A 15,715-nucleotide genomic window follows, 5' to 3' on the forward strand; every position below is an offset into this window, starting at 1 on the left:
CTATAGTATAATGCAACCACTTCAATTTTAAACATAATGCATTTATGTGCATCTTGAAGCACTGGGTACATTTCTCTTATGTAATTATATACACAACATCCTGCAAAGTGTCAATACAAAAATAACTAATTCAAAACTGAGCTTTCCCCATAATAATATGCAGGTAATATCTGTACCTTCTTTTGAGCAACAGCAGCCCGATGAAGTTTCTCTTTCACTTGGTTATACTTCTCTTCTCTTTCTGTGATGCGCTGAATTAATGTATGCTTCTCCTCCAACCATTCTATGCGTTTGTCTTCTAAACTCCTAAAAGAAGATAGATGAAAACTAGAGCAGCGTTCAGGAATCAATAACGGATAAGATGTCAACAATTGGGATTCTTGGAACAGATACTGTACGTTTCACCCTCCTCACTATCTTAGGCCATGTATTGCAAATATTCTATCTAAATTTCAATTGTGCTTGGAGTTCAATGAATACAGAATTTACAATGAATAGATTAATCATCGATTTAGTACAATGTGAGAAACTGTACAAACCAAACCAACTAAACTAGTCAGATACATGCAGTCTGCTTTGGAATAGCATGTTGATCATTCATAAGTAACATGCACAAAACACATTTCTGCCTTCACCCAGGGAAGCTAAGTTAAACTGCAATGAAAGCGAGCAGAGCAGTGCCAAAATCAAAATCAGCGGTTACAAGGGCTATCCTGCTTTTGCAAGCCCACAATATGGTGGGCTGCTGTAATCCAGTCTTCTCTTGTGAATCAGGTAAAGGTGCAATGGGATCTAACACACAATCCACAAGTGCTTCACGCACCCCCACAGCTGGGTGACCACAGCTGATGCAGACTTCCCCCTGGGGTGCTTCACATACCCCTGTAGCTGACAGACTGCATCAGCTGCGGTCTACCAGCTGTCTGGATGTGTGGGGTGTCCCCACAGCTGGGAGCCCTGTCAGCTGACAGGGCTCCCCCCAGCCACAGGGGCTGGGAGCTCCCAGGTTCAGGGGGTGCACATGGTCCCCCAGCTGGAAGCTCCAATCAGCACACACAGGCCCCCTGGCTGCACATTCAGTTAAGGGTGTGATAGGAAGCAGCTACAAAGTTATTACACGTATTTGGTGGAATAACTGTAGCTTAATTCTCTTTTTATCACACCATTAATTGACTGAAGGTGGGGCTGGGTGACCACTTAAGGCATGATTAACTGGTTAATCACCACACCTTAAGTGTAACGTGTAGATGAGGCCAGAGCAACATACAGTCTACAGCACTGCTGGTCAGAGAATATACCAGGCAGCCCCATGCACAAAACAATACCCCAGCTGAGCAAACATCAAAATACTGCTTGCATGTACGCAGTCGTTTGCGTGTTTAAAAGCACTGTAAAGGCACAAAAACTAGGTCAGATTACCCTCCCAGCCCACAAAGCATGTTCTCCTCAACTCTACACCTTTGGGTACTGTAACCCAGAATGCAGGTAGCCCACCTGAGGGGCACAAGACAGCACCTTATGTCCCTATACAGACATGTACAGCAAGTCACAATCTGGTGCTGATTAATACCAACTAATCTACATCATCAAGGTGACCAGAGGATTAATCTAGTGATGAGGAACCAGAAAGGTGAAGTGGCCCAAGGCTACTAGCTACAGTGCAGCAATCAAAATATATTCAGTTTTATACACTGCCATTCTCATCTGTTAACACAATAGATCACATTTCTGAAGATGTACCAGCTGTGGGACAGTTATTGCTACATCAAAGGCATCCAAATAGCTGGTGTAGCCTCAGGACTGACTCACGCATTCACCAACCAGCTGCAGTTCTAAGTTACCTTCTTGTACAAAATCAAAGGGTGAGAGTCCAACCTGCGCTTCTAGGAGATATGGCATTGAGTTCATGGTACCCTACGTGGGGATGTGTTAAGGCAACCTTTAATCTACCTCTGTACCATCCCAATCCTGGACTACAATCACACAGCCAGCCAGCTGCACTGGTGCCCCTTTGATTTGTCTCACTGGGTACAACTCTATAGGTGTCAAACTTCAGATTTTTATCTACAGTGCAATTCCATCTTGCTCACTTCTGGACCAGGAACCCTTTTAGATCCCCCTGGGGAATCAACATGACTATTTCAAATAAGGCCAGGTGCCTGCTGTTGACTTCTATGTAAGAGGCAGAAATTCTGAACAGTATGGTTTAACATTAAACAGAAGTTACCTATATGTCTGAATGCTGCAGCACACCACAAAGAAGGCTCAATCACATGCTGCTTAGTGTTTTAGTTGGTCTTGTTTGGAGAAGCCTGCCTGTGGCTCCTACCTTCTCCCCACACCTGGCTCTGAGCTTTACAGCATGCTGACCCACTTTTTTGCTCCTTTTCCTTGAGTCTTTGCTCCCTGGCTTAGTTTTGAGGAGAGGTGGTTAGCCATGCTTTCCTCAACAGAGGCTCTGGATTCCTATCCATTACCTGCATTAGCTTTCATAAATCTTATATCCTATCAGTGGGTTAAATGCTTTGTTTATCCCCTTTGATCTCTTCAACCCACCTTTGCCCCTCTCAGCACTGCTCCCTCCTTTCCTCTCCCTTTCCCTATCCCTATTGTATAATTATTGTGCTATAAGGAGCTGGAGCAGGGATTCCTACACTTACAATACAACCCCCAAACCATAGCCATTTAAAACAGAGACTGACTCAGACCACCCCCCAACTAATCCTGGAAAATGATAACCACCAAGGTAACCATGGAGGACAAGCTTGTCCTGGCTTAGGTAGTGCCCCTACCTCAAATAGTCTCTCCAGCAACAGGCTACTTAATTCCTATGTTCACCAAGGCACCAGGCCTTACAATGGATCCAGATGCCTGCTTGTGCCCCTTCATTAACACAGACCACATCACTACCAGACCATACAAAATCCATGGTTCATTCACCTGCTCCTCTAACAAAAACTAACATCATCATTTACCCAGTATCCCTCTGTCGTCTATACTGGACAGATCCTTATGTGCCAGAAAAAATGGATATTGATCTGAAGTCAAGTCCAGAAATACACAAAAATATGTGGAAATCACTTCAAACTCTCTGGACATTCTGGGCATTTACACACATACATTTGATTCCTCCGACACACTGGAGATCTGGTGCATCAGAGCAGACTCAATTAACTGAGTCTCCTCCATATGCAAGTTGACGTGCCCAGTGCTGCGTTGCATGCATTTATATAAATGGTGAAATGCACATCAGCGCTGAGAAAATGACGGTGGTGCGCTTTTGAACTAAAACACCTTTGATGTGTTTTATTTCAAAAGTGCGCTGTCACCATTTTCTCAGTGCTGACGCACATTTCGGCATTTATACAAATGCATGTGCCGCAGTGCCAGGCGCTTTTAAAAATGGCACTGCGGCACAAATGTGTACAAATGCCCTTTGTCACTGACCTCAGAATAGCTGCTCTTAAACTGGCAAATTTTAAAAATAGACTTGAATGTGAAATTGTAGAACAAGAAATGATCCACAGACTGGATTTTTAAGTATGGTCTAAACTTGGACTACAGAACCTTCTCATTACCTGGATTAGCTTTTATGTCCCCATGGGTTTATTGCTTCCTTGTTCTCCACAACTCCTTCTGCTTTTTTCAACACTACCCCATCTCTCTCCTTCCCCCCTTCCCTGTCTTCTGTATTTAAGTCACTCCTATTTGATAGCCTCTACATGTCTTTTCATAGTATCTGACAAAGTGAGTTGTTGTTCATGAAAGCTTATACATCTGATTCAGTTAGTCTACAAGGTGCACCTCTACCTTGCCTTCTGCCTGACATCACACTAACACAGCAAACTCTTTCTCTATCTCTACTGTATTTAAATTACTTTATTCCTATCAATTTAGTACCCCTGTTCTCTGCCAGTCCATTCATAGCATCTTAAAAGGTAAGCTAGCCTACGAAAGCTCAGACCTTTCTGAACCAGCCTATAAGGTGCCATTCTGCCCTGCCTTCTGCCTGGATTTTCATAGATTCATAGATGTTAGGGTCGGAAGGGACCTCAATAGATCATCGAGTCTGACCCCCTGCATAGGCAGGAAAGAGTGCTGGGTCTAGATGACCCCAGCTAGATACATATCCAACCTCCTCTTGAAGACCCCCAGGGTAGGGGAGAGCACCACCTCCCTTGGGAGCCCGTTCCAGACCTTGGCCACTCGAACTGTGAAGAAGTTCTTCCTAATGTCCAGTCTAAATCTGCTCTCTGCTAGCTTGTGGCCATTGTTTCTTGTAACCCCCAGGGGCGCCTTGGTGAGTAAAGCCTCACCAATTCCCTTCTGTGCCCCCGTGATGAACTTGTGAAGAGAAACTTATTCTAACCCAGATGAGTCATACAGGCAGTTCCCTGACACCCCACAAGTGATGGCCCGCTTTCTAAAAAAAACTCCAGAGAAGTTGTTTACTGCAGGCATCTATCTATCTTATCTCTTGGTCCCAGTTTCACTTCCTGTCAAGGCAGCTCCCACCTCTAGTACAACTTAACCCTCCGAGTTCAAGTAGGTAGCATTATTAAATTGAACAGGGAAAGCAATTATTTAAAAAAAGCCACACCTGAACTTCCCAGATTACTTCAGAGACAAGAGGTGCCAGCATAAATTAAGCAGACCTAGTTAAGCAGGCTGTAGCAACTGACAGTCTTATAGACTTCAAAGCCTCCTAGAATCTGCAGTACTGAGGCCATGATGTACCCTACCTGCTGCTTAGTGCCAGGTTTTTCAAGCGGGCTTCCAGCTACTTCCAACAGTACCTGAAGCAAGAGAATCCTCCATTGGATAGACAGAATTTTTACAGCCCTTTCACAACCCTAAAAGGGTGCCAATCCTTATCCAAGATATTACATTCCCCTTTCCACTTAAATAAAGCATTCAAAAGAGATTAAACTATTTAACATGCAGCTAACAACTGAAATTTATTTGCAGCCTACCAGGTTTTAGAACTCGTGCTAAGTTAAAGAGCAGCACTTGAAAAGTATGTCAGTAAAGCAGAAATTGTTAAGACAATAACTTTTGCTCAGCAGAACTAAATCTAGGGCCAATAATGTGATACCACACCTGCTACAATCTTTCTCATTTCCTCAAGATATATACTTTGTTTTAAAAGAAAAAATGCAAGTCTTGAAGTTACCTGTTTGTTAATTATTTGGTATTTTTCAGCAAGGTGTTAAAACATCTTTAAAAAGTAACAGCCTTAAGTTGGGAAAAAGCTTTGGTAGCAAGTTTGCCCTGGATAATAATTTTCACTGTACATATACTAGCTGCTCCTAATAAGTAGAAGAATGAAAAAAAAAAATCACCTGAAAGAGATAGAAATTATTTAAAACAATAGATTTTCAATTTCGAGTAAATCCTGATATACTTTTTTTGGGATATCCTACCTAACACATGGCATATGTAACACACTGAAAGAGACTGGAAAAGGGTTTCAGTAATCATACCAAAATTAGAAACAAGCCCTTGGTTTGCCTTTATGCACTACGAACCCTGCTACTACAAAAATGCACTGTAGGTTTAAGATTGGACAAAATAGTGCATCCAAGATGCACTATTATCTGTGATCCTTGGAAAGAAATACTGTAAAAAATATATCTAAATATAAAGAAAAAAATCTGTTTTGACACAAAAAGTAAATGCATACTTCTCTGCTTCTTGCTGAGCCTTTTCTGCTTGACTTCTTGCATTTCGATAGTCTTGTTTTAGTCTCTCCAACACTTCTTTAAGTTTTTCATTGGAATCCAGCAAGTCATTTTCTGATTGAGAAAGTGAGGCCACCTGGAGCTGTAAATCATGAATTTGCTACAAAAGAAATAAGTTTTCATTTGAGGGAATACATGGAATTAACAACTGCTTCAGGACACTGGCATGAAGTAGGAGGCAGCTGGCTTGATAATTCTGCTAATTTGGCTCACTAGTATATCTTTGTAAATCTTCTCTGTTCTCTCTTTTTTTTCCTCCCAAGCCTCTCTCTGGAAAAAAAAAGTTTTACAATAAATTCTGTCTAGATAAGTAAAACTACTTCCTCTGAGGTTACAACTGAAATGGAGAGAAAAGTATAAAGTGGAAGTCATTCTTTGGTACCCCTTTTTTGGACCTAGAACAGAGACACTGAAAAGGCTGTCTGCAATGCTTCTTTTACAGAGCAGGCATTTCATTTATCAAAAAACACAAAGGGGGCAGATTATGGTTCAGCTTTGTTCATCTGTGAAGGGCCTTTTAAAAATGAGTAAGACTCCCCCTCCTCCTTCCAGGTCTCTGCATCTCAGCTGCAAGTACAAAAGAATATGTGAATAGTTTTCTTAAAGGCAAACACAGTGGATGTGTCTACACGAGATACTACTGCACAGTCATTGCTGTGCACTTATTTAGTACATGCATTAGCAAGTACTAAATACATGCACAGTAACCAGAGTTACTGAATAGTAGCACCAGTGAATGGCTTTTAACTGATGCTACTGCACAGTAACTTAATAATTCTATGCAGTAGCATATTAGCATTGTCCGTGCTGTGATGAGCTACTGTGCAGTATTTTTCAACTACTGCACAGTTGGCATCTTGTATAGATGCACCCAGTGAATAATAAAAGTGAAAAATATGAATTCGTCTTGAGTAAAGGTATCACAGTGTAACTACACTTGATCCTGCTTTATTGAAGAAAGACACATTTATTAAGTGCATCTTCCCTGTGTAACTCCATCTGGGTTACCTTAGCTGAATCAGCAACTAGTACATTTACTTGAGTCAAGATTTAGATTTTATTTCCAGTACTACTACCAATTCATTGTGCAATGAAGGCAACCTATTCATTTCTATAATGCATTTCTTAAGCTTTTAAGAACATCAGATAAAAGATGAGGTGTAAATGTGAAGTATTATTTAGAAGGACTTCATAAGTCTACAAAATCCTGACTTCCAGTTTAACCATACATAAACAGTATTCATTAAAGCAAAGAACTACAATATAAAAATCTAAGCTTTGAAATCCTTTGTGTATGTAGTAAAATATGCCTTTGAAGCAAATGACTGTGATAAATCAGTTTATAAAAGGCAGAAAAATGTTTGTTGTATGTGTACATATTTTCTTTTTATCATCTATAACAGATTCTGGCCTTAATTTCCCTAAAGCACTGTAAAAATGTAAATGAAGTTTAAAATGAAGAGCTTTTGTTGGAAGAAGTGACAACCCTTTATTGTAAAACGTCACAATACAATACAAACTCTTACCTGTTTAAGATCAGCATTTTCGCTTTTCTCTTTTTCTAACCCTTCTGTCTGAATAATTTGCTGTTGAAGTTTTAACCTAAAATTTAATATAGTACACTTTTGTCTAATTAAAATGTAACTGTTCAATCTGTTAGTAGTTGAAACAGATCAGTCTGCTTAAAACTTTTGAAAGGCTGATTAATTTTTCAAACAAACGTCCTTTATCATCAATAATAAAAGAAGAAATCCTGTTTGTACATCATGATTAGTACTGCACTGTTGTCAGAGGCATCATGAATTCCACTATTTGCCTGATTACTAATGCCTTCAGCTTAACAATTGAACCCCGCATGCAGGTAGAAGGGTATGATGAATTCACTGGGAACTTTGACAGCTCCCAAGCTAAGCTAGTGGGACACCAGGAACTAAGAGTGGGAGAACTCAGATTATGGCTCTTGACTTGCCACCTGGAGCTTAATTACATGAACAGACAGTTTCTGCTAATGTGGGACTAATTCAGCAGGAAATCAATTTTAAATTAGTTCTGTAAAATGATTTTATACTGTGTTTATTGAAAAATGAGGGATATTTTGATTAAAGTTCTGCAACCCCGACACTTCTGTTATATGATTTAACTATAAAGTTTTTTTCCTTGCCTTTTTCCTACAACAGCAATCAGACATTTTTTATTAATTTACTGGGACAAACAACCTATCAGCAGGATATTTTTTACTGAATATTTAAGGTGCTACTTAAAAAAAAACCTAACAAAAACCCCTCAACAAAAACAATCTGTTAGAAAAATCTCATTACCTAACATTCTGAAGTTCTCTTCTGCTGGACTCTTCAGCCAACTGGACAACACGTAGCTTCTCTTCATACTGACCCTTTTCAGACTGCCACCGAGCATCTTGTTCCACTTTATTCTTCTCTAGCTCAGCTAATATGTTCTCAATTTCTAACCTGCAACAAGTTTAAGTATTTACTGAAGAGCTACGACAAAGCAACACTGGAAAAGTGCAACAGTTTAATTTAACATTTAATAACAACTTTTGCAAACCATGCCCTCCCCTACTCCTTTCAGAAAACGAGCAACAAATGAACAAACATACTTTTCATCTTGCAGTACTGAAAGTTTTTGAAAGCCTTCTTCTCTGGCAGCTTGCACTTTACGAATTAGCTCACGATCCTTTTCTACTAAAAGCACTTTGTGGCGTTCAACTGTTGTCTTCAGAATCTCATTGTCTGAATGCAGTCCTGTTTTTACATTAAGAAGTATTGCATTGCAATATTCACATAAAAATAATCAAATCAGTTAATATAGTTATTTTACAAGCTGATAAAATTGAACTATAAATCCACAGTTCAGGTCTCACATTGCAGCAATTCCCTCCTCCCCTGCCCCAACTCCCCATGGTCTTTATTGCAACAAACAAAAATACTTTAGATACCATTTTAAAAAAACACCCCATCAGGACTCTTTTAATAGATTTTAAAATATAGAACAAAACAGGCAAAGTCTTGTTTTTACAGTATCAGTAAAATGCCCTTGGATGAAACTTTGACTGCAGATGAAAAAGGGATAAGCAAAACAAACAACAAACAACTTACACAAAACAAACAAATTATAATTAGAAAATAAAAAGTGAAGTCAATAACAAACGGACAATGAATTAGTAATGACAGCTTAGTGATATAGTTAGAGAATAGCCTGTGTTTTAAACCACTCTCATAAGGTAGAACAAGTATGGGGGGAGAAGTGTCAACAATATCTAAAATTCACCACTCTAACATATTAGATGCTCCTGAGATTGGAAGAAAACAGGGATTTGAGAAAATATTATGAATAGTGCAAGTTATCTAGTCATGTGGTTTGGAATGAATTTAACACTAGAACAGTGGCGAGCAAGGTTTTAAAATCTGACAAGACGTAATCAGAAAGGTACAGGCACTCAGTGGCAAGTTGGCTCCATACACTGCAGCAATGACCTCTGGTTTCTTAGGCAATCCAGTGAGAGACAGGGAAATTCTACAGCAGGTTCAATAAAAAGTGAAGAAATTGGGAGTTTTATTTAATTCCCCCAACTGAAGTTATTAGCAACATTACCTACTGAATTCATTTTTATTTTCTTGCGTTAGCACACTCCACCAAGTTATGATGTCAGGCTGGTTACTGACGGAACAGAGTTCTGTTTCGAGTTTTGTTTAGTTTCAAAGGCACTGTTCTGTTTTGTTTCGTCAAAACTCTTTTGCTGTTTCAATGTTTTGCCCATAGGCTATTCCACACCCAGAGCTGGGAAGATCGGTGCTGTTGCTGGCCCCAGCCAGCAGCACCAGCTTCTTGTCATCTGGCAGGTAGATTGGGGGTCTGCACCACCAGAAGACTGGCACAGCCCCTGCAGCCCTTCTGGGGATGCAGGCAAGCCCCTGATCTACCTGCCGGACAACAGGAGGTTGGTGCTGCTGGCTGGGACCAGCGGCACCCAGGGCCATCCCTAGGGGGGAGCGAATCAGGGCAACCACCCCAGGCCCCGTGCTTTGGGGGCCCTGCAGAGCCAGGTGGAGTGGCCGTGGCAACTCTGCGCTACTGCCACCAGCTTCACATCTGGACACTTGCTACCTCCTCCACCTCCCGCTGCCAGCACTGTGGCGGCTTCTTTGCACCCAGGGCACATAGGATTGGCGCAGGGGCGTGTCCCTGCATGAGCTGATTTGCCCTGGGCCCTGCACCCTCCTCAGGTGGGCTCTGGTGAGTGAGCTGCCGGAAGTGGGCAGCAGCGCAGTCGCCTCGACCACTCCCTCTGGCTCCATGGGCCTCCCTAGAGCGTGGGGCCCAGGGTGGTCACCTCGATTCACGCCCCCAGGGACAGCCCTGGGTGCTGCTGGCCTCAGCATAGGAACTGGCCTGGCATAGAAACTCAGAATCTTTTGAAACATTTTGAGTTCCCTTGTTTCATTTCAAAGGCTTTTGTTTCATTTCAGTTTCGCTATTCTGAGCTTGAAATGCATCGAAACAGCTTTGAAACAAAACACCAGGTGAAATTTCGCACAGCCCTACGGATTAAAGTTTTAGAAGTAGAAAGGGAAAGAAAAAAGGTGACTATATAATACGGCAATATTCAATAAAATTGATAAAAAGCTGAGTAAAGGTTTATGTTCAAGAAGTGTTTTGGAGTCATTAACTGCTGTAAACAGAAATAATGCTTTCACTTCTAGACCTGGCTGAAACCATTTCTAGCCTCTCTGACCAAACAGCAAGTCCAAATTTTCAGATGTGCATGCCACAATCAATAGTCTGTTTTGGGGAGGTTAATTTTCATTGCAGTGTAGTTATATTTACAGGTTACAAACAGAAGCCATTAGAAATTAACTGTACATTACCATCCACTTCACTTTGAATCCTGTTTTTCTCTCTTTCTACCTCACTTTTTGCTTTTGCTGCCTCCAGTTTGATATTAGCTACTTCTAATTTGAGTGAATGCTTAAGTTCTTCTACCTGTGGATTAGAAAATAAATCCAAATAACATATCCCAGCAGTTTCTTGGGTCTGAGTTTTTCATAAAGCACATTGCTGAGAAAATATCTTACATAACAGTACTACTCTTATTCTGATACAGGATGCTGAATACATTCTTCTTTCTGCAGGGGTTTGGGTTGAACCTTGTCTGTTCTTCTTTCTGCTGCATTTCATGAAGTAATTCCAGAATAGTCAAGGTTATCTTTAAGTTTGCTATACATTCCATGTGCTAATACCAATAAGACTATAAGCTATAGCCCCCTATATTAGATTCTAATATGCCACTTCTTTTTAAAGATCCTCCAGATATAAAGATAAAAAAAATTATCAGATAAATTAGCAGTTATGTTGAATTAAAAAAATACAACACTGTATAGGCTTGCATGTCCAGATAGTGAAGATGTACTCAAAGAAGATAAGCAATCTACTAAACAGGGTGTCAAACTACTGAGATGTAGTAGCTGGTAGAGGTGTGTGAAGCAGGCCGTATTAGATTCAGATTCAGCCCGATTGGGGGACAGTGATTCAATTCGCTGATTCGGATCACTGTCCCAATTCGATTCGGCTGAATCCAAATCTGAAGATTCAATTCTGATTTGGAGAATCAGGGATTCGGCCATAGACACACCTTTATATGTTTTTTCTACAGACCTTGAGGTACTAGGTGTGGCTCATGAATGCTGAGATGGTGGGGCACATGGAGCGTCCCACAGGAGCACGAGGGGATTCCCTGTGTGCTCAGGGGCAGACCATCCCCACACCCCCTCAGTCTGGCGATTGGGCCATGGGGGGATCCCAGGTGTCCCCCCCCAGACCCAGGAGGTACCAGTTGCCAAGCCGGGGGGGGGGGGGGAGGGGGGTGCGGCGGGCAGGATCCTCTGCGTGCTCTGCAGCAGACCCGAAAGTGGACCAGAAGTGCTTCTGGTCCCTTCTGGGTCCACTGCCAAGCACGCTGGGGACCACCCCATACTCCTGTGGGATGCTTCATCTGCCCCACCATCTCAGCATTCATGAGCCGCCTGGTACCTTAAGGTATGTAGAAAAAACATATAAAGCTGTGTCGATGTCTGAACCGTCGAATCTCTCCGAATCGAATTGGAGGCTTTTGATTCGATTCAGAGAGATTAATGGGTCTCCTGATTCGATTCAGATTCAGAGATTCAGCCGCTGAATTGGGCTGGATTTCCGCCGAATCGAATCAGCAACCAAAGCTTCGTACAGCCCTAGTAGCTGGCTGGTTCAACACGAATACAAACAAAACCACTCTCTAGCTATCTATATACACAGCCTGAATCTTGAAACTGGAGGGCCAGAGATACTCATCCTGGGAGCCACATCAAGAGCCGGGGGGAAGGGGAGAGGGTGCTGAGCAACTTAGAGTGGAAATGAACCCCCTCCCCACCCACACCCACACCACCGGCTTTCCCTGAAGGGAGCGCGCCCTGCAGCAGGGGAAAGCCAGAGGAGCAGCAGGAGGTACCAGGCTGCGCTGTCTCCAGGAGCCACAAGTACCGTGCCACAGTTTGGCCACCACTGCTCTAAACAAAATAAGGTATCTCACTATTTTCATAAAATCTATACCTCCTATAGTTAGCTGTCCTAATAATGGAGAACTTGAGATAAAAGATTCCTCACTTGAAGTGCCTTATTATAGAACATGATGCCTTGTCACTTTAAATGAAAACTAAGATGTTGACTCTAAATTATTTTTCTGGTTGCTAAAACCTCAAAATCTGGTTAAAATATAGCTAGAAAGATGACAGCGACATGAAATAAAAAGCAATACAGGAAAACAAAACAATATTCCTTGCAATCCCTATTTTTTTCAGCTTGACAGCTACTTACAGCCCATTGGAAATCCTATATTGCTACACTATTTTTTAAAAATCCAGTTCTTTCTAGTTTTAAAATACATTTTAAACCAAATAAATCTTTTTGAAAACTGATGTGTATCTCAAACTCCCTCATAAAAACAGTAGTTTAAAGTAGAACATCAAATCACTAAAGACAATTACTGCCTGCATTGAAACTTTCTATAGTTTAGGCTTTTGTGCACAGTAATTACATGGTCAGTGAGAATTAAATATCTAGAGGAAAGCACTTATAATGAAAATCCATTTGCAGTGACAAATGTAATTACAACCTGCTAGCACATACAACTTGCAAAAGGTTAAGAATGACACAGTAGCTTATTAAGTAACTATATTGTAGATCTGGATGCTTAAATATGAAGTTGAGAACATTTTAAGGCAATATTCAACAAGGAATTAAGGTGGCCTTGTGGGGTGAAATTAAGGTGGCCTTGTGGGGTGAAAGACCCACTTGAGCATTCAAAGGGCTAAGTTTGGCACAAAGTTTAGGGCTAAGTTTGGCACAAAGTGGAAGGAAGGGGAAATTCTACTACTCATCATAGGGGCAAATTTTCATGAAGCGACAAAATGAAGATAAATAAGTCTCCACCTCCTCCAAGTGACACCAACAGTTATTCAAATTTCTCACTATGCCTGGGGTCATTCACAAAGCAGCAGTGAACACAAACCCCAAAACTGAACCACCCTTTGCACAACTGCTGACAGGGAGAAACAGGGGAAAAGAGGAAAGAAAGGATAAAGCTAGTTTTCTGGGGGGATTATTTTTTTAAAACATGATATACGGAGTGTCACCTTCTGGCGCTGGAACTTCTTTCTTTTGTGCAATATGTCTAGCTGATACAGCTCAGATCCTCTGTTAAGGCTCCCAGGTGCAACTATAATTACTCTTTCTCTCTCTCACATACCCCATGCTATATGAGGGAGCTTGGAAGACTAATTTTGCCTTATTCCTAAAGAAGACTAGGCCAGCGGTTCTGAACTGGGGTGCCACAAGACTGTATCAAGGGTTGCATGACGCCAGCACTGCTGCAACCAGTTGTAACTGCCCCACAGGCCTCTGTTTCTAGGAGGTGATGGAGCCAAACCAGGAAACAGCTGTGGCACGAGGGGGCGGTTCTTGCCCAATTTAGGTTTATGGAGGGGGCAATGTGGGGAGGAAGCAGGGGAAGGGGTGCTACAGCACCCCAACTGAAAACTGCTGAGGTAAACTGAGATAGTACAACAGTGGTTCTCACCTGGAATGCTGTCAAATTCAGAAAAGTTATGGAGGGGTGCCCGGAAGCTAAAAAAGACTGAGAACCATTAAGTTAGGTTCTTGGGTGGGTAAATAGTTTCAATATCAGATCAGCACTGATATAAATAAAATTGTCTGTATCGGACATCAGGCTGATATGGCCAATAATTTAGCCAATAAATGGCCTGTGCATGTGTGCAGCCGCAGTGCAGCACATAGGTGGTGAGGAGCACAGCCCGGCAGCTTGGAGACCTGCATGCAGCTGGTAAGTCTGTGGTGGTGGAAGGGGAGGGAAGAGGGGTGTGTGGGGAGATTGAGGTCCCTGCGATGAAGGAGGAGTGGGGTTGGGGTTGGGGCTGGGGCAAGCACTGCCCAGCCGGGGCAGGGTGGGTGTGGGATGGAGCTGTGGCTCGTTTGGGGGGGGGCGTGGGGAGTGGGTCCTGCTGCTGCGTGCCACTCATCTGGGAGCTGCTTGTCCAGCAGCTCCTGCAGCTCATCTGGGAGGGCTTGGAGGGAGGGGCATGTGCCCCCAGATCTGTGCGGGGTGGGCTGTTTCCAGAGGGGTGGGGCTGCACTTGGGTAGGCAGCAGCGGCACTGGGAGGGGGCTATGGGTGGAGCTGTAGCCACCCCAAAATTCACTGTAGACCCTCTGAATTCCCTTCCCAGCACTGTTGCCGCCCTCCCCGAGCACAATCCTCCACCGGAAAGAGCCCACCCTGCCCCGTGAAGATCCAGGGGCACACCCTCCCCAATGCCGTCCTAAATGAGTTGTAAGAGCAGCAGCGGGAGCTGCCAGATGAGTAGGTGAGCGCCAGACAAGCTGCCGGACGAGTGGCTCCAGGACGAATGGCGTGCAATGGCTGGAACTGCCCACGTCTCCATGCACCCCCCAGACGAGCCACGGCTCCATCCCTCGCCCAACTCACCCTGGCTGAGCAGCACTTGCCCCAGCCCCACTCCTCCCTCACTGCAGGGGCCTTGATCTGCCCTTCCCCCTTCCCTTCCACCATAACAGACTTACCAGCTGCACGCAGCTCTTCAAGCTGCTTACTGGTATCAGAAATCGGATCAGTATCAGCCAATATGTCTCCTTCAGAATTGGTTACTGGTATTAGCCCCAAAAATCTCTATTGGTGCACCCGTAGTTTCAGGCTGACGCTGAGTTGGTTTTGTGTTCTAAGTACTGGAAGTGCTAAAACCTGTCTTTAAGCAGTCCTGGGATTGTAAAAAACTAACTTGTAATTTGTTCCATAGTTCATGTTTCTCATGCTAGGTATATTCTGGAGACGTTATCCTGATAACAGTAACTGTTAAGTAATGTCAAATATATGTCATTTATTTTGGAGTTTGAGTTCCAAAAAGCAGCGTATTCCTGTTCAGAATCTTTTAAAAAAATCAAACTGTGCTGAAGGTATTGTGCATGCTAATTCAATATGTTTAGCTAGAAGCTTTGGATTCCCCAGCTGGCTTAGGAAGTGGTGTGTGGCCTGCTGAACAACTAGGACCTCTCACACAGATTGAGAATGTTATAAGGGTTTTTTTTTTCTGCTGGCAGAAATGAGTACATTGAATAAATGCAATTACAACTACTGGCATTATCTTTGAGATGGAATGAAGAGAAGCGGTGCTCCATTAACTTTTGTCTAAGTCTTTCTTCAATGGAGGCATAATGTAAGGGCAGTGCGTATACCCCCACTCCCTGCCAGCAAACAGCACAACATGCTTGTGAATGGAGACAGACAGAATCACAAGGCAAGGCTCATGTACCTAGGAGTTATAGACTCATTTCAAGGAATATCCTACCAAGACCTCATTGAAGAAAAGAAAAAAATGACCTGAAGCAACC

At 42.7% G+C, this 15,715-nt stretch overlaps 1 protein-coding gene across 6 annotated transcripts in view; it reads right to left on the reverse strand.

The window, feature by feature from the left end:
- Positions 1 to 15,715, reverse strand: part of CEP83 (centrosomal protein 83) — a 50,707-nt gene that overhangs the window by 5,596 nt on the left and 29,396 nt on the right. For 3 of the 6 annotated variants that reach the window (XR_002088180.2, XM_006267461.3, XM_019480876.2), the window contains exons 8-13: positions 10,628 to 10,742; positions 8,359 to 8,503; positions 8,060 to 8,209; positions 7,268 to 7,343; positions 5,684 to 5,841; positions 177 to 306 (exon numbers count right to left, since the gene is read on the reverse strand). Coding sequence is in view for 3 of the 6 variants with exons in the window: in XM_006267461.3 (XP_006267523.1) it covers positions 177 to 306; positions 5,684 to 5,841; positions 7,268 to 7,343; positions 8,060 to 8,209; positions 8,359 to 8,503; positions 10,628 to 10,742 (774 nt within the window). In the remaining 3 variants the exon portion in view is untranslated. Of the gene's footprint in view, positions 1 to 176; positions 307 to 4,742; positions 4,797 to 5,683; positions 5,842 to 7,267; positions 7,344 to 8,059; positions 8,210 to 8,358; positions 8,504 to 10,627; positions 10,743 to 15,715 lie in introns of those variants that run through there. The other 3 variants (XM_019480877.2, XR_002088181.2, XR_002088182.2) reach the window with 3 other exon arrangements.

This window comes from Alligator mississippiensis, chromosome 4 (genome assembly GCF_030867095.1).
Source record: "Alligator mississippiensis isolate rAllMis1 chromosome 4, rAllMis1, whole genome shotgun sequence".
Taxonomy (NCBI): domain Eukaryota; kingdom Metazoa; phylum Chordata; order Crocodylia; family Alligatoridae; genus Alligator; species Alligator mississippiensis.